The 23978-nt window shown below is 41.8% G+C and overlaps 1 protein-coding gene across 3 annotated transcripts in view; it reads right to left on the reverse strand.

The window, feature by feature from the left end:
• ptpra (protein tyrosine phosphatase receptor type A) overlaps positions 1-23978 on the reverse strand; it is a 316897-nt gene that overhangs the window by 98838 nt on the left and 194081 nt on the right. For all 3 annotated transcript variants that reach the window (XM_041187767.1, XM_041187775.1, XM_041187757.1), the window contains 2 exons: positions 22428-22501; positions 8658-8794 (listed from right to left, as the gene is read on the reverse strand). In XM_041187767.1, coding sequence (XP_041043701.1) covers positions 8658-8794; positions 22428-22501 — 211 coding nt within the window. The remainder of the gene's footprint in view (positions 1-8657; positions 8795-22427; positions 22502-23978) is intronic.

Below are 23978 nucleotides of genomic sequence, written 5' to 3' on the forward strand. Positions count from 1 at the left end.
CACACAATATTCCAGGTGTGGTCTCACCAAGGCCCTGTATAATTTCAGCAAGACATCCCTGCTCCTGTGCTTGAATCCTCCGGTTATGAAGGCCAACATATCATTTGCCTTCTTTACCGCCTGCTGCACCTGCATGCTTACCTTCAGCGACTGGTATACGAGAACACCCAGGTCTCGTTGCACATTACATTCCCGCCTCTCAATTTATAGCCATTCAGATAATATTCTGCCTTCTTGTTTTTGCTACCAAAGTGGATAACCTCACTTTTATCCACATTATGCTACATCTGCCATGCATTTGCCCACTCACTCAGCATGTTCAATTCACACTGAAACATAAACACTCAAATCCCTCTGAATCTCAGAGCTCTGCAATCTCTCACCATTTAGATAATAAGCTTCCTTTTAATTCTTCCTGCCAAAGTGGACGATTTCACATTTGCCCACATTATACTCCATTTGCCAGATCTTTGCTCATTCACTTAACCTATGTCACTTTGTAGCCTCCTTACATCCTTCCCACAATTACAACTCCTTACAACTGTTAACGGACGGACTGAGGACAATAGACCTAAACTTAATAAATCAACACATTTAAATAGCTGGTGCACTAACAAAATGGTTAAATTCAACATTGCTCTTCTAACTATTACTTAGTCATAGCCAGAATTTTTCACTGAGTTGGTGAACCATCCACCCTCACCTGGCTGAAAAGTCGGAGCAAGCCCGCTTCTGCACGTGAAGCCCCAATCCGATTTAATGCTGGCTGCCTTTTAACTCACTCAGGTCTGAGACTTCCGTCCTAATCTGGGAGGAAGTCCTGTCCCAGAGCTGCCAGCCAATTAGGTGACCGACAGTTCTCCAGTCTGAGAGGTGCCACCAGGAAAGGCGGACATTGCTAGGACTGCAGCCAGTCCCCAAGGATCACTGCTGAAAACAGACAGCAAGGTAATGGGACAGTTTTGCCAGAGTAAGTCAGGCAAAACATGGCGAGATTGATTTGGAAGGGGGTTGTAATTCCAGAGGGTGGAGGGTGGAACCAGCAGTGGCGACTATCATGAAGGGGGCTGTGGGATACAAAGTGCTTGAACCCACACCTGCAGCTAGATTGTCAAGATTCACCCCCTCCACTGATAAAATACTGGAGCTGGCAGGAGGCAGCTTTTGTGGCCATTACTTGGCAGGGTTTTAGGGGGGTGTGCGCAAGTAGCTCATGGCAATAGGCACTGTGCCCCTGCCACCATGCTATCTGATTTTCCATCCCAACCCACTCACAAGGGTCATTAAAGTACTGCCAGAGTCATTAAGGTACTGAACAAGGCCACATGGACCATCAAGTCCATTCCAGCTCTCTGCAGCGCAATCCAGTATCATTCTCCTAGAGTCCCTGTGGCCACAGAAATTTATTTCCCTCAAGTGACCATAAAATTCCTTTCGAAATCATTGATCATCTCCACTTCCACTGCCCTTGTAGGCCGCAAGTTCCAGGTCATTACTATGCGCTGCTTCAAAAGGTTCATCTTCACACCCCTTGCATCTCTTGCCCAAAACCTTCAATTTGTGCGCCCTAGTCATTGTACAACCAGCCAATGGGTGAACGAGGTCAATCTAAGGTCCAACAGGCTTGAAGGTGGGTCAGCATAGTGTTGTGGAACATGTGGAGCTCAACATACACAGATTAAGTCCTGGTAACCCGCTTAATTTGGACCTATCTCCTGCCATCTGGACTTGTCCTGGACCAAGATAGTTCACCATGAACTGACGACATGCAACTCTCCCTCACTTTAATCCAACTCACATTCATCACCTTTCCACCAGCTGTCATTCATCATTTATCTGTCATATGTCCTGAGGTGACGGGTGAGCAACGTGCCAGGTGTGGATTCACAGAGAGCTGTAGCCATGAAAGTGCAGGCGATGGCTCAATCCTTCAGACTGTTTTTCACTGGGAAGCAGCAAAAGTGGAACTGGGCACCCTCCCTGAGCAAAAAGCAAAAAACTGCGGATGCTGGAAATCCAAAACAAAAATAAAAATACCTGGAAAAACTCAGCAGGTCTGGCAGCATCTGCGGAGAGGAACACAAGCATCCGCCCTCGCATGTTACTCTCCCTCCCAGAAACATGATAGGGTCCCCCTTGTCCTCACTTATCACCCCACCAGCCTCCGCATTCAAAGCATCATCCTCCGCCATTTCCATCAACTCCAGCATGATGCCACCACCAAACACTTCTTCCCTTCACCCCCCCCGGCGACATTCCACAGGGATCGTTCCCTCCTGGACACCCTGGTCCACTCCTCCATCACCCCCTACACCTCAACCCCCTCCCACGACACCTTCCCATGCAACCGCAGAAGGTGCAACACCTGCCCCTTTACTTCCCCTCTCCTCACCGTCCAAGGGCCCAAACACTCCTTTCAAGTGAAGCAGCATTCACTTGCACTTCCCTCAATTTAGTCTACTGTATTCGTTGCTCCAATACAGTTTCCTCTACATTGGAGAGACCAAACGCAGACTGGGTGATCACTTTGCAGAACGGCTTCGGTCTGTCCGCAAGCATTATCCAGATCTCCCTGTTGCTTGCCATTTCAACACTCCACCCTGCTCTCATGCCCATATGTCCATCCTTGGCCTGCTGCATTGTTCCATTGAGGCTCAACGCAAACTGGAGGAACAGCACCTCATCTTCCGACTAGGCACTTTACAACCTTCCGGACTGAATATTGAGTTCAACAATTTTAGTTCATGAACTCTCTCCTCCATCCCCATCCCCTTTCCGATCCCCCCGCCGCCTTCTTTTACCCCCAATAATTTATATAGATTTTTCTTTTCCCACCTATTTCTATTATTTTTAAATGTATTTCCATCCATTGTTTTACCTCTACCTTTAGCCTTTTTCGATTCCTTCACCCCACTCCACCCCCATTAGGGCTATCTGTACCTTGCTTGTCCTGCTTTTTACCCTTAATTCGCACATTCCTTAGATAATATTACCACCTTCAACACCTCTTTGTCTTTTTGTCTGTGACATCTTTTGGTTATCTCCACCTATCACTGGCCCTCTATCCAGCTCTACTTGTCGCACCCCCCCAACCCCCCGCCACCCCCAAACCAGCTTATATTTCACCTCTCTTCAATTTTTACTTAGTTCTGTTGAAGAATCATACGGACTTGAAACGTTAACTGTGTTCCTCTCTGCAGATGCTGCCAGACTTGCTGAGTTTTTCCAGGTATTTTTATTTTTGCTTTAGCCTCCCTGGGCAACTGAGCAGCCCTTTGCTGCTCACCTACTGAATTATGAGAAAGGGGCTAGAGAAGGTGTCCTAAACATTGCTCCACCTTCCTGGCCAACAGGAAACTAGCAGGAATCCCATCAATCCTGTCATAAGGCAATCTCAAAAATAAAGGTGACACTAGTCACCAATGGAGCATGGAATGTGTGCACCCTCATAACAACATCACAGCCGACAGACCCGAGGGAAGAGCTGTTCTTCTTAGTAGCGAGCTGGTTAGGTACAACATCCAGATTACCACCTCTGCAAGGCTTCCTACCCGAGTAGGATCAGCTCAAGGAAATTGAGGCAGGGACAGGTTACACATTATTTTGTGGGGTCCATGGAAAAGAAGGATGGACCGAAGCTGGCCTAAGCTTTACTCTTATGAGCCATCTAGTCATTAAGTTTATTTACCTTCCCAAAGGTTAATGATTGTCTGATGGTGCTTAAACACCCCCTGCACGGCAAAAGGCAAGTAACTGTGAGAACGCCCCTACCATGATCAACCCTGAAGAAGTCATGGATAAATTCTATGGTGACCTCCACTCCTTGATTGCTTCTGTGCCAAAGTTAAACAAACTAATCATTCTTGGTGACTTTAGTGCAAGAGTTGGATTCACCAAGCATGGGAAGGGTTCATCAAAAAGCAGGTTTGGCAGCTGTAACAGCAATGGTCTCCTCTTGCTGACACTGTGTGCTGAGCACCAGTTCTGAATTACTAACACAGTTTTCTGCCTCCCTAATCTCAACAAGAGATCTTGGATGCACACCTGTTCTATGCATTCACATCAAATCAACTATGTTATCACCAGGCAGAGGAACAGGCTGGACGTGTAGGTAATGAAAGCCATGTGCTTCACTGACTGCTGGCCTGACCACCGTCTGATTGCAAAGCTAAATATTCCCTAGACCACCCCCAGGGCATGAAGGTCTAGAAATGTCTCAAACAGGCAGCCATGAAGGGATCTCTCTCACGGAAACTAGAGAGTTGCTTGTGTACACTCACATATTGAGGATGACTGGGTGACTTCCATGGATATAGTGTACTCCATTGGTCTCAAGGACCGTGGCCGTACCTCTCATAGCATCGAGATTAGTTCGATGAAAACAAGAAGGGAATCCAAAAATTAGTGGAGAAGAAACAACGCCTCTACAGGGAACATCAGGGACAAGTCATCAGTATCCAAGCACGACGTGAACTGAAACATCTGCAGGTCTGTTCAATGCGAGCTCAGAGAGAAGCAAGATACTTGGCTGAATTAGAAAACTTCACAGTCATATACAGACTAAAAAGATTGGAAGGGATTCTACAATGCTCCGAAATCTGTCTACAGGCTCCAGACTACTGATTCATCATTAATACTTGACACTGACAGGACTATACTGCTCACAGAAAAAGCCCAAATTCTAGAAAGATGGGTAGAACATTTTAACTACATCCTCAAATCAACCTTCATCTATCAATGAAGAAGCAATCAACAAGCTGCCATCAACTGCTCTCTTGATGACTCTTCCACAATGAATGCAATCAATCTCCTGTCTAGCCACAAAGCTTCCAAGAGCTAATGCTATCCCAGCTAAAGTCTAGAAGGCTCGAGGTCAATGCCTGGCCCAGAAGCTCACTGAACTTTCAGTTTATGTGGGAGTAAGGAACCACCCTGCAAAAAAATACGACGATACCTCCATTGTCCACATGCACAAGTGGAAAGGAACTTCCAAGGACAGCACATGGATCTCTACACTACATTTGTTGACTGAATCAAGGCCTTTGACACGGTCAGTGTTGGTACCTCTCAACAGAGTCTGCAGTATCATGTCCTATTTGAAGTCAGTACCTTTGGAAGCTAATGGAGAAATTAGGCTGCTCTGAGAAATTCATCACAATGGTTTGACAGTTCCAAGACAGTATTCTTGCATGTGTCCTGGATGATGGTGTGTATTGTGACCTACTCCCAGTCATTAATGGAGATAAGCAGGGCTGTATGCTAGCATCAACCCTCTTCAGCACATTTTTCTCCACCATGCTCTCCGATGCCTTCCATCATGGTGATCCTGGTATCGAAATCAGATATCACAGACAGGAGACTGCTAAATCCAAGACAACTCCAGGAAAAGTCCAAGGTCTCAAAGGATAGAGTTTGCGATTTCCTGTTTGCTGATGACTGTGCACTAGCTGCTAGTTCAGAGCTAGACATGCAATGTAGCATGAACTTGTTCTCCAATGCATGCAACAACTCTGGTCTAACGATCAACACGAAGAAAACTGAAGTAACATACCAGCCTGCTCCAGGAAAGCCCTGCCTTGAATCCAAGGTTTCAGTCCATAGCCAGAACCTGTCAGCAGTGGTTAAGTTCACTTATCTCAGCAGCACGCTCTCTTGAGCTGTCTATATTAATGGCGAGACACACGCAAGAATTTCCAAATCAAGTGTAGTAAGACCATCTATCAAACTGAATACTCTATAGAGCAATAATACTGTACACTTTGCTCTATGCATGAGACACTTGGACTGTGTACGAGCAACATGTCAAGAAGCTCAACCACTTTCACCCAAGCTGTCTTTGGAAGTTTCTGAAGATCAAATGGTAGGACAAAATACCAAACACTGAGGTGCTCATCTGAACTAGCATGCCAAGCATCCAACTCCATATTGAGACAATCACAACCGAGTTGGGCCGGACATGTTGCCAGAATGCCTGACACTCACTTAGCAAAGCCTACCTTCTACGGAGAGCTTGAGGCAAGAGCGTGCTCTTAAGGTGGTCAAAGGAAGCATAAGACACTTTCAAGGCTTCACTTATGAGTTTTGATATGGACTTTGAGGCCTGAGGGAAGCTAGACCAGCTTTGCTGTACCTGATGCAACTCAATAAAAAATGGTGCGGTCTCCTTTGAAAGCAAGCCCATCTCAGAGCAGAGGGAAAAAGTAAGGAAATCCCAGCTCGTCCAAAACTCAATAGTCTGTGGTGTCCTGCCCAACAGAACTTTCCATGCACATTGGCCCTATCAGTCACCTATGTACCCACTGAACAAACCAGATGATGAACATGGTGCAGAAGACAACCAGCTGAAAGAAACAACTTTTCTTCATTAACCTTACCATCCCCATTCCATTTCATAAATGCTCTGCCCTAAGGCAGGTCCTTGGCTCACTGCCTGATGATGCTTCATCCTGAGCCATTTTCCTTGGCAGTTTTTGTCATTGGTGGTTTGCCATTACCTTCTACGCTCAGGGGCAGAGTGAGGAATCAGGTCCCAAGTCTACTTCAGCTGGATTGGGAATTGAACCTGCACTGTTGCCATTATTCTGAACTGCATGCTAGCCATCTAGTCAACTGAGCTAACCACCGCCATCCCACCACCTTGCCTTATCTAAAGATGTCATAACCTTGTATGCATTACTAGTCCAGTGACATTACCACCATGCCACCGTCTCCCTATTCTATTAATATATATCAAAAAAAAAAAATCTGTGGTCCTAGCACTGACCCTTGGGGAACACCACTGTGTTCCATCTTCCAGTCTGAAAAACAACCATTTACCACCATTCATTGTTTTCTGTCCTAAGCAAATTCTTTACTAAAGTTGACTCTAACCCTTCTATTTTGTGGGCTTTAATTTTTAACCAGCTTCTTTGTCAAAAGCTTTCTCAAAATCCATATAGACAATGTCCATTGCATTCCCTCCATCAACTTGGTATGACTTCACCAAAAAATTCAATTCAATTGGTCAAGCACAATCTGCCATCTGCAAATCTGTGCAGGCTCTCCTTTTTGAACTCCAGCCTTTCCAAGTGCCTGTTGATATTTCCCCTGATTATTGCTTTTAAAACTTTACCCATCACTGATGTTAAACTAACTGGCTTGTAGTTACTCGGAATATCTTTACAGTGTTTTTGAATAAGGTGTCACGTTGGCCACTCTCCAATCCTCTGGCACCTGATCCATATCCATGGAAGACTGGAACAACAACATAGGTAGAACTGTTCTGCTGAGTGTGTTTGAGGAGTTAGGGTCCAAGTTAAAATGCAAAACCTCAAAAGTAATCATCCCTGGATTGTTATCTGAACCAGAGGCCAATTGACATTGGGTCAAACAGATTAGACAATTAAATGCATGGCTCAAAGAGTGATGTAAGAAGAGGAGGTCTCGAATCATGGGGCACTGATACCTGCATTCAGGAACAAAGGGAGCTGTCCACTGGAAGGAGCTTTACTGAAACCAGTTTGGGACCTGAATCTTGGCAGATGGCATAACTAAGGCTGTGGATGAAGTTTTAAACTAACAGACATGGGGCAACGGGGACAGGGTTGGGAGGGGTGGTGGTATGGGGAAGGGTTCGATGTTAGGAGAATTAGAAAGTCTAAGGGAAAAGTTGAGACAATATAACAGTGTAGAGATGCAGAAAAGAACAAGCAGAGTGGGACAGGGACAGACAGAGAGTTTAACACTAACAATGCATCAGCAATAAGGTCCATGCAGGAAATAGGGAGTAAAAAGTTAAAATTAAAGGCTCTTCCTCTGAATGCAGGAAGCATCCAGAGTAAGACAGACAAAGTAGTAACACAAATAGAGATAAACAGTTTAGACTTAATCGCCATTGCGGAGAACAGATATTCTCCATTCCCTCGTCATCCAAGGAGCCCTGGCTTGGTTCCTTTACCTTTCAGCCTTGTTGGAACACGGAAACACAAGAGATAGGAGCAGGAGTAAACCAAAAGGCCCTTCAAGCCAGCCTGCCATTCAATACAATCCACTCTGCCCCAAGTTTCCCATATCCTTTGATTCCCTGAGACACTAAAAATCTGTCTGTCCTAGCCTTAAACAGAGTAAATGATGGAGTATCAACAGCCCTCTGGGGTAGAGAATTCCAAAGATTCACAACCGTTTGAGTGAAGAAATTTCTCCTAATCTCGGTCCTAAATGATCAGCCCTTTATGCTGAACCTGTGCCCTCTCGTTCTAGACTCCCCACCCACGGGAAACAACCTCTGTTTATCTTGTCAAGCCGCTTCAGAATCTTGTATGTTCAATGAGATCACTCTCTCATTTTTCTAAACTCCAGAGAATACAGTCCAAAAAGCCTGTACATGAAGCACTTTGTCCTTAAAAATCACCTACTGCTCTGTTACAGTTTTTCCCATTAGTCTTTGGTTCCATTTTACCCTGGCTCTACACCCTCTCATACCACTGAAGTTATCCCTCTCCCAATTTAGAAGTTCTATCTTAAACATACTCCAATTTAAAATCAGAGCTCTAAATACTCTGAGCATCAGTGGACATGGACACATGTTGAAGATAGCACAAGTCATTAGGTCAGAAGAGTATATTAAAAGGAAAACTTTAGGTGCAGTAACCATAACAAATGAAACTAGATAAACTTACGTTAAATTCTTCTCTGAAAAGTTTGTTGTCATCTGCCATTCGTCGATTAGCTTCCTCTTCCAGTTTCTCAATAGACAGTGGTGGGTATTTTCGGTTAGTGCTTGGAGACCTTGCGAGCAGTGGCATGCTCTGGAGCTCTACATGAAAAGATAACAAAATATTTATCTAAAGATGAAAAGAGGACCACAATTAAAAGTACAGTGCTCTGGTGATAAAGCCATGTTTATGCTTTGTAAAAATGACAAACTCAGAATTGCAATCCAAGCTATTAGACCTCAGAGAATACAAACTTCAACTGAATTAAAATACACATCCATACAAACAAAGATTTTAAATAAGAATATTTAATAAGTTTGCAGGGATTTCTTTTAATGCTTGGCTTTTCCAAATTACACAAAACTATCACAGCAGTTACAAGTTAATTTGCAGCCTCTTACAATTGGCGTAGGAAAATGACTAGCCAGGCTGGTCTGTGGACTGCTTCAGTAATTACTTTCATTAAACTTTTGCGCAGCAAACAAGTTTTGCACTAAGCTAGCATATGCATTCTCTTTTTTCTCCCTCAGCCCTCTTTTTACCCAAATTGCATTCATGTTCATACTGTAGTATGCAACTATCAGTCTTCACAATTTACAATTAACTATGAGCATATCAGTGACTAACAATTCAATAATTAAAAGTTGAAATACCCATTATCAACATCCTGGGGGGTTACCATTGACCAGAAACTGAACTGGACTTGTCATATAAATGCTGTGGCTACAAGAGCAGGTGAGAGGGTGGGAATTCTGCAGAGAGTAACTCACCTCCTGACTCCCAAAGCCTGTCCACCATCTGCAAGGCACAATGTGATAGAATGCTCTCCACAAGCCTGGGTGAGTGCATCAACAATACTCAAGAAGCTTGACACCATCCGGGATAAGGCAGCCCACTTGATTGGCACCCAATCCATCACCTTAAACGTTCACTCCCTCCCACCACTGCGCACAGTGGCAGCAGTGTACACCGTTTACAAGATGCACTGCACCAACTCACGAAGGCTCCTTCGGCAGCACCTTCTAAAATCACAACCTCTACAACTTAAAGGATTGGGCAGCAGATGCATGGCAAAAACACCATCTGCAAGTTCCCCTCCAAGCCACACACCACTCTGACTTGGAACTATATCGTCATTGCCTCACTGTCTCTGGGTCAAATTCCTGGAACTCTTTCCTAACAGCATTGAGGTTGTACATACATCACATGGACTGCAGCAGTTCAAAGAGGCAGCTCACGCCCACTTTCTCGAGAGCAATTAGGGATGGACAATAAACAGTGGCTGAGCCAGCAAAGCCCACATCCGTGAACGAATACATTTTTTTAGAAATGAGGAAGAACTGATCTAAAATAAAAATCATATGCAAAATTAATGGAACAGGAAAATTCACCTGATTTGGAATGATCCTTCATATTTCAAATCTATTTGTTACTAAATTATAAATTTACAGGGATAGAATCATAAAAATGTACAGCACAGGAGGGGGCCATTTGCATTACCCCATCTGTGTCAGTCGATTAACAGTTATTCAGCTCTTGGTCCATAGCCTTGTAGGTTACTTAAATGCAATTGGGGTTTCTGTCTCAACCATCCTTTGATATAATGAGTTTCAGGTGCCTACCACCTTGGGGTGAAAAAATCCTCAACTCCTCTCTAATCTTTCTCTCAATTCTTTAAATCTATTCCCCCTGGTTACTGGCCTCTTTGCTAAGTGATATAGGTCCTTCTTAGTCACTCCAGTTGGACCTGTTAATTTTCTACACCTCAATTAAATCTTCTCTGTTCCAAAGAAAACAACCCAAGCCAATCTAATCTTTTTTTAGGGCTAAAATTCTCCAATCCTGTCAACATCCTCATAAATCTCCTTGCCCTCTCTAGTGTGATTATATCCATCAGTCCATTCCTCAAATTACTGAAGATAGCAAACTACATAAGATCATATAAAATATAGGGAGTAGGAGTAGGCCCACCACGCCTGCTCTGCCAGTCAATAAGATCGTGGCTGATCAGATTGTGGCCTTAACCCCACGTTCTTGCCTGCCCACCCCATAACTCTCGGTTCCGTGGTCAATCAAAAACCTCAATTCCACTTTCCTCTCTGCCCTCACAACCCTCAACTCGCTTCTCCATCAAAAATCTGTCTAACTTTGCTTTGAATAAATTCAATGACCCAGCCTCCATTGCTCTCTGGGGAACACAATTCTACATACTAACGACCCTTTCAGAAATAAAAGTTGCCCTTGTCTCAGTCTTAAAGGGGAGATCTCTTATTCTTAAACTGTGTCCCCTAGTTCTAGTCTCCCCCACAAGTGGAAATATCTCCCCTATCAAATCTCCTCAAGATCTTATATGTTCCAATAAGACCACCTCTTATTTCTCTAAACTCCAATGGGTATAGGCCCAACCTGGAAAGACTTTCTTCATAGGATAAGCCCTTCATCCCAGGAATGAACCTTCTCTGAACTATTTATAACACAATTATATCATTTTTCAAATATGGAGACCAAAACTGTTCACAGTATTCCAGATGTGGTCTCATCAATGCTGCAGTAAAACTTCCTTACTTTTATACTCCATTCCTCTTGCAATAAACACCAACATTCCATTTGCCTTCCTAATCACTTGCTGTACCTGCGTACTAACTTGTTGTGATTCATGGCAGGACACCCAGATCCCTCTGTACTACCATGTTCTGCAATCTCTCTCTATTTAAATAATAAACAGCTTTCTGTCTAACTTAGTCTTCAGTACATTCAATGACCCAGCCTCTATTGCTCGCTGGGGAAGTGAGTTCCAAACACTAATGACCCTGAGGAAAAATTCCTCATCTCAGTCTTAAAGGTGCGACCCCTTATTTGAAAACTGTTCCCTCCTAGCTCCAGTTTCCCTTATCAGAGGAAACACGCTTTCAGCATCTACCCTGTCAAGTCCCGTGAGAAACTTTGATGTTTCATCAAGATCACCTCTCATTCTTCTAAACTCCAACGAGCATTCGTACAGCCTGCTCAATCTTTCCTTGTAAGACAATACCTTCTTCCAGCAATTGGCCTAGTGAACCTTCTCCGAATTGCTTCCAATGCAAAAATGTTCCTCTTCAAGTAAGGTGACCAGAACTGTATACAGTACTTGAGGTGAGGTCTCACCAGTGTCCTGCACAGTTGTAGCAAAACTGTCTTACTTTTATACTCCATCCCCAGGCACTAAACATTCCGTTTGCCTTCCTAATTACTTTCTGTACCTGCATGCTAACTTTTTGTACAAGGACATCCAGATCCTTCTGTACTGCAGCACTCTAATCTCTCCATTTAAGTAATGTTCTGTTTTTCTATTCTTCCTGCCAAAGTGGACAACCTCACATTACATTCCCAAGAATGGGCAAGGGAGCAGGCCTCAGAATCTGCCCGCACCAATGAAGGAGCTAATTCATATCATTTCAGACTCATTAAGTCTCGGGAATCTTTGGATTTTCAGAAAGGCAGTTAGACTTCAGCAGTTGCCTGATGTCAGACCAGCTGCATGGTGGCAAGGAGATATAATGGGGGTAAGAAGAATTTAAAAAAGTAAAAATGCTTTTTGAAGTTTAAAGGGTTTAACCCCTTAAAGTTTAAGTTGCAGGAGCTCATTAGAAGTCAGAGGATGAGCCAGCATTAACAAATTTGCCAATTCAGGAGATTGTCACCCTCTTGGCATTGCCTGACATCAGAGCAGCTGGCTTGAACTCTACTTGAGTACCAAGAAGAGTGCAGGAAATGGGTGGTGCACCTTCAGAAAGCAAGGTCAATGGACATAAGTAGCAGCAGCCTGCAGAGAAAAGGCAGATTGCTGGGCATCAGGATGTTACAGAAGAGGGAAGAGGAGCATAAAGGAGAAGGAGCTATCACTCTGAGCACAGGATCTATGGGCATAGGTGAAGAGGCCTATATATAATGTAGAATCAGTGGCTCAGGAGACTGTAACTCTCTAGATGGTAACAGGTATCCGTCCCCTTGTCAGCTGTGGACCTCTGTGGCATCTCAGGCAGCTGCACATCCAGATAATAGTTGCCCTCTTTACCAATGCTGGGCAACAGGTCAGGATTTCAACTGATAGGGCATCACGTGCATTACCTGGTCTGGCATCTGAAGCGGTCAGGTACTGCCCTGCAATGCCCTCGAGCAGACGGAGATGATGCTAAAGAAAGGTCCCCCCCAACCTGCTGCATGATGAGCTTGCCTCCACCTGCTAACCTCATGTTGATTTCCAGTTTGAGTATAATGCCAATTACATTGTCCTTATTAAAGAACAAAAGGGGATACCTTATGGAAGAGGATCTCCCTGTCTTTCCCACATGGGTGGCGACAGGCATCCAGATCCACTATGCCATCTCAGGTCCTCATGGTGCAGTGGCAGGCTTTGGCACCAACACTCTCCCTTGGAACAAGCAGCAGCCTCAGTGATGTTTGCTATGTGTAACTGAAAGCTGTCTCTATTCCTGCCCTAATAGCTTTTATTGGGCAGGAAACCAATCTCCATCCCAATAAGTGTTGACCCTGGGAAAATCCAAATCTGAGTCAGGTTCTTGAGGTGGGCTTCCGACACAAAAATAGAACCGCTTCCTGTTTCTAGCCTCCAATTGGAAAATCTAACCATTAAAAAATATTTCATTGCCCGTGAAGTACTTTACAACATCCAGAGACTATCAAAATCATGTTTTAAATGTAGGAAATGTTTTGCTTTCCATGTTTTTTTTTTAAGTCTTTCATGGGATGTGGGCATTGCTGGCTAGGCCAGCATTTATTGCCCATCCCTAACTGCCTTTGACAAGGTGTGTGACAGCACTAAGTAATGTTAATGCAATATAGGCTACAGCACTTAATTCAAAGTTGTATTTGGCAAGATTGAGTTATTAGAAATGGACTATAATCTATAAGTGCATTTGTAACTACCCTAAAATTCATCTGATAAGTCATTTATTTTAATTACAGTGTTTAACTAAACTTTAAATGTTGGTTTCCAATTTGGATATTTACTTTAATAAGCATTTAGATGAGCACTTGAAACACCATAAAAATTAAGGGGAGACAGTAGTATTGTGGCATAATCACTGGACTTGTAATACAGAGACAAAGGGTAATGCTCTGGGGACCAGGTTTCGATTCCCACACATCAGATGGTGAAATTTGAATACAATAAAACAAAATCTGGAATTAAAATTTTGATGACCACCACGAAACTGTTGCTGATTGCCATAAAGACACATCTGGTTCACTAACGTCCTTTAGGGAAGGAAATTGCTATTCTTCAGACCTACAGCAAATGCCCTCCGAAAAAAGGCAATTAGGGATGCACAATAAATGCTGGCATAGCCAGCGATGCCCACGTCCCATAAAGGAATTAAAAATATACATAACTAACCTGTTTTGACAGTGAAATGCAGTTTCTTATTACCATTGTTCCTCATAACTTTCCTCTCATTTTTCCTACATGCTAAGGTATGTAGGCTGTACTCCCAACAACTGGCTGATCGAATCAAACATGTTCCTCCAGCTGCTCATAATAAGCATAATACAGGCCACGCTTAACCAGCCCCCACATGCAAAACCCAAAACAAAATATCTGTTCGATGTGATTCCACGATTGGGCAACACTTGAAGAGTCAAATTCAACCTGAAACATTAACTTTGTTTCTCTCTCCACAGGTGCTGCCAGACCTACTAAGTTTTTCCAGCATTTACTGTTTTTATTTATGTTAGGGGATTTGATGATGGTAATGCCAAAGAATGTTATTGAGAGGCTCCCTCTTGGGCCTTAAATGCTGCCTCGAAGAACTGCTGCAGCAAATTATTGGGCTAAAATAATTGGCCTCCAGCAAGCACAACCATTTTCCTTCGTGTCAGTGATGAGGGTTTTTCCCTGTTCCCTGTTGGCTTCAGTTTCACATGAACTTTTTGGTGTCACACAAGGCTGATCTGGTTGTGGTCTCAACTCCACTTTCCTGTCTGCCCCCCATAACTCCAGACTCCCTGTTCATCAAAAATCTGTCCAACTCTGCCTTGAACAAAATCAATGGCCCAGCCTAAACTGTTTTTTGTGGTAGAGAATTCCACATACTAAAAAACATTTGAGAGAAAAAAACATCTCCTCATCTCTATTTTAAAAGGGAGACTTCTTAAAATGTGTCCCCTGGTTCTAGTCTCCCCACACATGGAAAACCTGTATGGTATCTAGTCTTATTAAGTTCCCTCAGGAGCTTCTATGTTTCAATAAGATCACCTCTGTCTTCTAAACTCCAATGGGTATGGGTCCAATCTTTCTTCATAATATAAGCCCCTCATTCCAGGGGTGAGATGAGTGAACCTTCTCTGAACTGCTTCTAACACAATTATATCTTTTCTTCAAATAAGGAGATCAAAACTATAAACAGTACTCCAGATGTGGTCTCACCAAGGCCCTGGTGCAATAAAACTTCCCTACTTATATATTCCATTCCCCTTGCAATAAAAGCCAACATTCCATTTGTCTTACTAATCACTTGCAGTACTTGCATATTAACTTTTGTGATCCATGCACCAGGGCACCCAGATACCTCTGCACTGCCGAGTTTTGCAATGTCTCTCCATTTAAATAGTATACTGCTTTGCTATTCTTCCTGCCAAAGTGCACAAGTTCACATTTTCCCACAACATATTCCATTTGTCAAATTTTTGCCTACTCACTTAAACAGCCCATATCTCTTTGCACACTCTTGACCTCCTCTTGCAAATTATTTCCCTATCTATCTTGGTATTATTGGCAAAGTTAGCTATCATACATTCAGTCCTTTCATCCAAGTCACTGATGTAGATTATAAGCAGTTGAGGCCCCAGCACTGATCCTGTGGCACCCCACTACTTACAGCTTGCCAACCTGGAAAAGACTATTTGCCTGCTCACTTTCTTTGCAGACTCTCTACTGACCAACCTACTTTCCCACTTATCTTGGTTTAATTGGCAAATTTAGCTACCATACATTCGGTCCCTTTACTGAAGTAGATTGCAAATCGTCAAGGCCCCAGCACTAATCCCTGTGGCACTCCGCTAGTTACAGCTTGCCAACCCAAAAAAGACCCAGCTATCCCTACTTTCTGTTAACTGTTAGCTAACCATCCCTTTACCCTTGCTAATATCCTTCCCCCTACAGTATGCAACCTTTGATGTGGCACCTTATTAATTGCCATCTGGAAATCCAAATAAACCACCACATCTACAGATTCCCCTTTATCCAAATTGCTTGTTACTTCCTCAAAAAACTCTAATAAGTTAAACAAGATTTCCCTTTCACAAAGCCATGTTGACTCTGCCTGATCAAATGATAATTTTCTAAGTATCCTGCTATAACCTCCTTAATAATGGATTCCAGCAATTACATTATGACAGATGTTAGGTTAACTGTCCTGTAGTTCACTGCTTTTCTGTCTCCCTCCTTTCTTGAATAAAGGTGTTACATTAGCAATTTTCTCATCCATTGTAACCCTTCCAGAATCTAAGGAATTTTGGAAGGTTATTACCAATGCATCTTGTATCTCTGCAGCCACTTCAAGACCCAAAGATGCAGGCCATCTGGTCCTGGGGACTTGTCAGCCTTTAGGTCTAATAGTTTTCCCAGCATCTTTTCCCTAGTGATGCTAATTGTTTTAAGTTCCTCCCTCCTGTTCATCTCCTGATTTTCAAGCATCTTTGGGAAGTTTTCTAAGTCTACTACAGTGAAGACGGACACAATATACTTGTTCAATGCCTCTGTCATTTCCTTATTTTCCACCATCAATTCCTTAGACTCGCTCTCTAAAGGACCAACACTAGCTTTAGTTACTCTTTTCATATTTAAATACTTGTAGGAGCTCTAACGGTCTGATTTTATATTACTAGCTAGCTTTTTTTAAGACTTGTTTTTCGCTTGTTTTAGACACACACTTCTCCACTTCAAACTGAACATGAAATTCTAATATGTTATGATCGCTGTCGCCTAGAAGCTCCTTTATAATGAGGTCATTGATTAATCCTGTCTCATTGGTCATTATCAGATCCAGAACAGCCTGCTCCCTGCTTGGCCCTATAACATGCTGCACTAAGCAATTGTCCGAAATACATTTTATGAATTCATTTTCCAGGCTACATTTGCCAATCTGATTCACCCAATCGGTGTGTAAATTGAAGTCACCCATGATTATTATGGTATCTTTCTTACAAGCCCCATTTATTTCTTCCTGGATACTCTGTCCTACCATGTAACCAATGTCAGTGGGCCTATAAACTACTCCCACTCAGCCTATGGTCAAAAAGCTTTAGGCTTTACTGTAATAAAGAGATTACTCTTTCTTAACTTTAGTTGCTTTTTGGTTCCAAAATGCAGATATTTCTATCCATGTTCATCTAATTAGGATTTATAATCTGCAGATCTCATTCAAGAATCATCATTTCGTTAATGGCTAATTTGCCACCTTAGTATAATTATGAATTTTAGAAATTATACTGTGCAATTCTTTTAAATGTGTTTCAAGACACTACTAATTAAACTAAATACTGCACAAGTATTACTAAGCTCTCTGCAATATAGTCGGGAAGTAGTAGAGTTACAAACTAGAAATAGAATTGATAGAGCAAAGAGAAAGCAATTATTAAATTTCAGCATAACCAGGAATGGAATTATAGCTTTCAGATTACTACCAGCTATTCACATTATAGTTTTAAAAAATTGCTAGCGTACATATTGAGTACATTAATCAAGTTGGTAGCATCGAGGGAGGTGGTGGCATAGTGATAATGTCACTGGACTAGCAATCCAGAGGTTTGGACTAACGGTCTGAGGACAGGTTCAAATCCCACCACAGCAGCTGATAGAAGTTAGATTCAATCAATTAAAAAATCTGGAATTAAAAATGAATCCCTGTAATGGTGACCATGAAACCATCATTGATTTTTGTAAAAACCCATCTGGTTCACTAACTCTGCCACCCTTGCCTGGCCTGGCCTACATGTGATTCCAGGCCCACAGCAATGTGGTTGACTCTTAGCTATCCTCTGAGCAAGCCACTAAGTTCATGGGCAATTAGGGATGGGCAACAAATTTTGGCTTTGCCACTGACACCCACAACCTAAGAAAGAATAAATAAAAAATCTAAACATCAGCAAGTAGTTAAAATATGTGACCATTGGTCTCAATTAGATATGGTTTTACCCTGAATTCATACATTTTGTGTTTCGTTACACTTTACATTAGAGATCAAAGATGTTAGAATTGGAGGCTTAGAACATTTTTGTATTTTTGTCACCCAGTTAGTAGGAGCGCTGTTAGTTAAGGTGCAGCACAGGTTGATGCAGAGCAATGACACTTTTCCTCTGTCCTGACAATACGCCGTTAACCTCAACTTTTTAGCACACCAACTAGTATTTGTGTGAATCTTTCAATTTCCTCATTAGCTGTATTTGTGGAATTTGACTGAGATTGCCATTTGATGAATTACAAGTATTGTCATGGTGTAGATTACACCAACCTCTGATGACCAGTAGTGAGAGGATGCTTGTAAGACAGAGAGTGCAGTACTCATTAACATCTGTAAGACCTGCAGTTATGTATTATTTTCAGGCCACAAGAAATGTTATTTTGATGTATCTTGAAGTAGCAATGTTTCCAAAGTTACAATACCAAAGAAAACCAAATCTGATAAAAGAAAACAATACAAATATTCACCATCTTGCGCATATCATGTTATTTAAACATACCTTAAAATGCAAGAAAAGAAATAAACTAATTAGCCAGGCACACAAAATGCAAGCTCTGGTTCAGAAGAGTGGAATAGAATGAATAGCACAGTATGGCAGGGAATGGCGAAAAATAACGGAATGAGAACGTAACATTACCGGAGATGAGCAAAGTAGGGTGGCCTCAAAAGAAGCTGCTGAAGTGAACACAAAAAAGCTTGAAAACAAAATTGTGCACAGTTCACATATTTGGAGTGTAGTTACACAAATATAGTGTAAAGCTGTGCATGTTGTGCTTTTAGATCAACAAACTCCAACATGCAAAACATTATTTTTTGTCCCAAATGATAATAAAGCAACATGGCTCCCTACCAATATCCGAAGTAGAAAACTGAGATACTATACTAAGAGCTGTAAAAGTCAGTATTATATTCTAGAAATATTATATATCATTCTCTTTTGATTTGATTTCATAAATGTGCAGATATGGTTGCTTTTGAATTGTTCAATGCACAGTTAAGAGCTTGCTTAAAATTTAATTGCTGTTTTCTTAAAATGTATTCTCTTTTGATTTGATTTCACAAATGTGCAGATATGGTTGCTTTTGAATTGTTCAATGTAAAGTTAAGAGCTTGCTTAAAATTTATTTGCTGTTTGCTTAAAATGTATTTGCTGTACTTAATTCACTTCTTATGCTTATTTTAAGGATGCCAATATAAATCAAAATGAACGTTAAGGTGAATCATTATTGAAGGAAGGCAGAAATAACTAATATTAGGACCTCCCACTCTGCCTAATTCTTTCTGGAGATGGAGCTCCGATCTGTCATATCTTCCAAAATTAGTAACCATTCAACTGAGGCATGGAAAAACGTAGTTTCAAGTTTGATCTTATTGAAACTGCTCTGAAAGCATAAGTGCGCAAGCCACACTTCGCTGCCTTCCACTAGCTTCTTAAAACCACCTTCAGGTCAGTAAAAACTAAAATATCTCCATGAGTAGGAGGTTACAACACCATTATTGTTAGAATAGGACAAATTTAGTAGTAAATATGGAATTGAATAAAAATAAAAATGAATTTCAGCGAGCTATTTGGTCCCTTTCTAAGCATGTCATATTTTCAAGGATTTATCATTATAATCAAAAAGCAAATAACTACAAGGCAAGTAAACCTCATCTTCCTTAGAGACAAATTTTGACATTCTCAAAAACATGAACTAGAAAATGACACAATTCCACTGCAAAAGCCATTAAATAAAATCTTAGAAATCATGACAAAAACTAAAAGTTCTGGCATATCTATATTACAGGAGGACCTAGCCCAATTGCCAGTATAATGAATACTGTGATATCATGCATAAACGTAGGTCCTTCCAATTACTTCATTTTTGTATCTGAAACAATGCTCAAGTAATTTTTAAGATACTGAAATTAGTTAGCTATTATTTAACTAAAAACACACATGCATTCTGGTTTAAAACAGCTCTTGGTTCTTACTCTACAAACAGCACCCATTTAAATATGTTCTAAGAAAGTCATTGGTGACTGTGGGCAAAATTAACTTTACTTAAAAATTGTATGACACTCCAAAATGATCAACAGCTATAAAGTTAGGCACAGTAAAAATAAATTTGGCTCCCATCAATCTCTCATTCGTGTGTCAGATATACTTTAAAATGTCTACTGTTTATCAGCATAGCTCTTTCACCTCTCAATCAGAGGTTTGTGGACTCAAGTCTTATTCCAGGCCTACAGCACATAATCTCGGCTGACATTTCAGTGTAGTACAGAGGGAGCACTGCAACATCAGAGGTGCTGTCCTTTTCGTCTAATTCAAAACTGAGGCATTTCTGCCCATTCTGATGGTTTAGGTAAATGTGAATGATCCCATGGTACATTTGGAAGACCAGGCAGTTCAACACCAAAACAGATTCTTTATTCAAAAGATCGCCCTCACAATCACACTTCAAAAAAGCGAAAGAAAGCAAGGCATTTCATTTTGGGTTCGGAACTGCAGTCTTCAAGAAAAATCAAACTCTGATTGACCTCACACTGCAGCAATCCTTCACCAAACAATTGATCTGTGACCAGAGACTTCTTACTTAATATATATTAAATCCTGCAGCTAAAAGAGTTAGCAAACATACCACCACGATTCAAGAAAGGAGGGAGAAATAAAAGAGTGATGTACAGGTCAGTTAGCTTGACATCACTCATTGGGAAAATGCTGGAATCTATTATTAAGGGAGGCTTAAAAGTGCATTTGGAAAATCATAGTATAATTAGACAGAGTCAGCATGTTTTCACTAAAGGGGAATTATGTTTGATACATATATATGAATATTTAAAGAGTGAAGCTAGCGGGGCAGATAAAGGGGAGCCAGTGGGTATAGTATTTTTGGGTTTCCAAAAAGCATTCCCTCTCTAAACCTCTCCAGCTCTCTACCTGTTTTTCTTCCTTTAAGATGCTCCTTGACCAAGCTCTTGGTCATCTGCCATCTTATGTGGCTCGGTGTCATATCTTGCTTTATAACACTCCTGTGAAGTATTTGGGGCATTTTATTACATTAAAGATGCAATATAAGTTGTTGTTGTTGTATGATCCTCCAATCAAATGATATTTAAGTTATGAAGAGAGGTTGGATAGACTTGGGTTGTTTTCGTTGGAGCAAAGAAGACTGAGGGACGATCTGATCGAGGTGTCCAAGATCATGAGGGGCATGGACAGGGTGGATAGATAGTAGCTGTTCCCCTTAGTTGAAGGGTCAGTCACAAGGGGGGATAAGTTCAAGGTGAGGGGCAGGAGGTTTAGGGGGATGTGAGGAAAACCTTCTTTACCCAGAGGGTGGTGACGGTCTGGAATGCACTGCCTGAGAGGGTGGTGGAGGCAGGCTGTCTCACATCCTTTAAAAAGTACCTGGATGAGCACTTGGCACATCATAACATTCAAGGCTATGGGCCAAGTGCTGGTAATTGAGATTAGGTAGGTAGATCAGGTGCTTCTCACGTGTTGGTGCAGACTTGATGGGTCGAAGGGCTTCTTCTGCACGGTGATTCTGTGATAATTAGCATGTCATTTGAGTCAGAGACACAAGAGAGAAAGAAGCGAGAGCACTTGCACACACACACACACACACACACACACACACACACACACACACACACACACACACACACACACACACACACACACGCACACATACGCACACATACACACACATACACACACACACACACAATCTTTACCTCATGCATGCACCATAGCAGAGTGAAGGCTCATTTGAGAACGACAAAAGGAAGCCACAATATATTCTATTACAGCTGCTTTAAGCGAGACTGCTACCTCTTGTGATAAAAACAAAAAAACTGCGGACGCTGGAAATCCAAAACAAAAGCAGAATTACCTGGAAAAACTCAGCAGGTCTGACAGCATTGGCGGAGAAGAAAAGAGTTGACGTTTCGAGTCCTCATGACCCTTCGACAGAACTTCATGAGGACTCGAAAGGTCAACTCTTTTCTTCTCCGCCGATGCTGCCAGACCTGCTGAGTTTTTCCAGGTAATTCTGTTTTTGTTCTGCTACCTCTTGTGTTGTCTTGCAAATTTATTTGGGGTTGCCCATATCTTTGATGGATGATCAACTTTGAGAGACTAGAACAATCACTTCTGACAACCGAAGCAGCTGTCATTTTCTAAGATCATACGAAATATGAGCAGGAAGAGGCCTTTCAGATCATCGTGTCTGTTTTGCCATTAAATAAGACCATGGTTGATCTGATTGTGGTCTTAACTTTACTTTCCCCCCCCAAGACTCCTGACTCGCTTGTCAATCAAAAATCTATTTGAGTATACACTGAAGAATCACCGAAGCGACATTAGTAATATACCTTCATATCTAACTGTAAACTACATCATCTATCTTGGGATTATCAATTGTCATTTTACAATTAGATACCAAATTGGAGCTCTTGTTGTATTCGTGTCACTTTTGCATTTAATAGATTTGGCTTTGACACCCACCTGTATCATCTGTTCTGCCATTGGATAACCTGAAGGAATTTGAATGACTTCCAGCCTGCTTGTACTTTTTAAATCTGATGAGATGAAATTTCACAAAAGTTAGTAGTTTGCATCATCTTGTAACACAATCTTTTTAAAAGAAAAGTATGTTGTATAATGCAAGCACAGTTGTGGAATAGTGCACTGATGCTTCAATGCTTTCTACCATTGGGGAGGGTGCAAACTTATATTTGTAATTTCCCACTTGATAAGCTTACAAGCAAAGGCTAGATGCTTTCTGACAAGGAGCATTGTTGGTAGAAACATCTCACAAATGATTTTGCAGTCAACAGCTGAACAGAAACATCTACAAATATTTGATGTTCGTCTTCTAAGCAGGAATTGTGTGCATGTGTAAGACCAGTTTTATAATAGGTGGTCTCATTCCAGTTTTGATACATAAAAGCAATCTTTTATAGACTTTTGAAAACAGCTCCATGCTAAGACTTTTCACTACAGAGCAGTTACTGATCTCATTGCATAGTTGCTCTATATTTTTAAGTTCCAAGGCAGTACTGATTTCTCATCATTTCATACAATACAATGACTACAGTACAGAAGTAGACGATTTGGCCCGTTGAGCCTGTGCCATCTCTCTGCAAAAGGAATTTACCTAATCCCATTCCTTCCCCATAGCCTGCATTTTATCCCCCTTAAGGTGTTTATCCAATTCCCTTTTGAAAGCCATGACTGAATCTGTCTCCACCACACTCCCGGGCAGCGCATTCCTTATCCTGACAACTTGCTGTGTTAAAAAGAAGCTTTTCATCTTGTTTCCTTTGGTCCTTTTGCCAACACTTTAAATCTATATCCTCAGGTTCTTGAGCCTTCCGCCAATGGAATGGTTTCTCTATTCACTCTGTTGCAGCCCCTCATGATTTAGAATAGCTCTATCAAATTTCCTTTTAACCTTCTCTTCTCAAAAGGAGAATAACCCAGATTCTCTAATCCATCTATGTGACTGAAGCCCCTCATCTCTGGAATCATTCTTAAAACTTTTCTCTGATGCCTTCCTAATAATTAGGCAATACTCCAGTTGAGGCCCGACGAGTGCTTCATGAAGGTTCATCATAATTTCCTTGTTTTTGTCCTCTATGTCTCCATTTAAAAAGCCCAAGACCCTGTATGCCTTGTTAACCACCATCTCAACCTGCCCTGCCACCGTCAACAATTTATGCAGATAAACCCCAGGTCTCCCTGTTGCTGCACAACCTGTGGAATTGTACTTTAAATATTATAGTGCCTCTCCTCATTCTTCCTATTAAAATAATTCACTGCACATCTCTGCATTAAATTTCATCTGTCACATGTCTGCCCAATCCCCCATCCTGTTGATGTCCTTTTTTTTTTATTCATCATGGGATGTGGGCTTCATTGGCTGAGCCAGCGTTTATTGCCCATCCCTAGTTTCTCATGAGGTGGTGGTGGTGAGTTGCCTTCTTGAACCACTGCAGTCCTTGTGGTGTGTGTATACCCACAGTGCTGTTTGGAAGGGAGTTCCAGGGTTTGACC

Source organism: Carcharodon carcharias, chromosome 1 (assembly GCF_017639515.1).
Source record: "Carcharodon carcharias isolate sCarCar2 chromosome 1, sCarCar2.pri, whole genome shotgun sequence".
NCBI lineage: Eukaryota > Metazoa > Chordata > Chondrichthyes > Lamniformes > Lamnidae > Carcharodon > Carcharodon carcharias.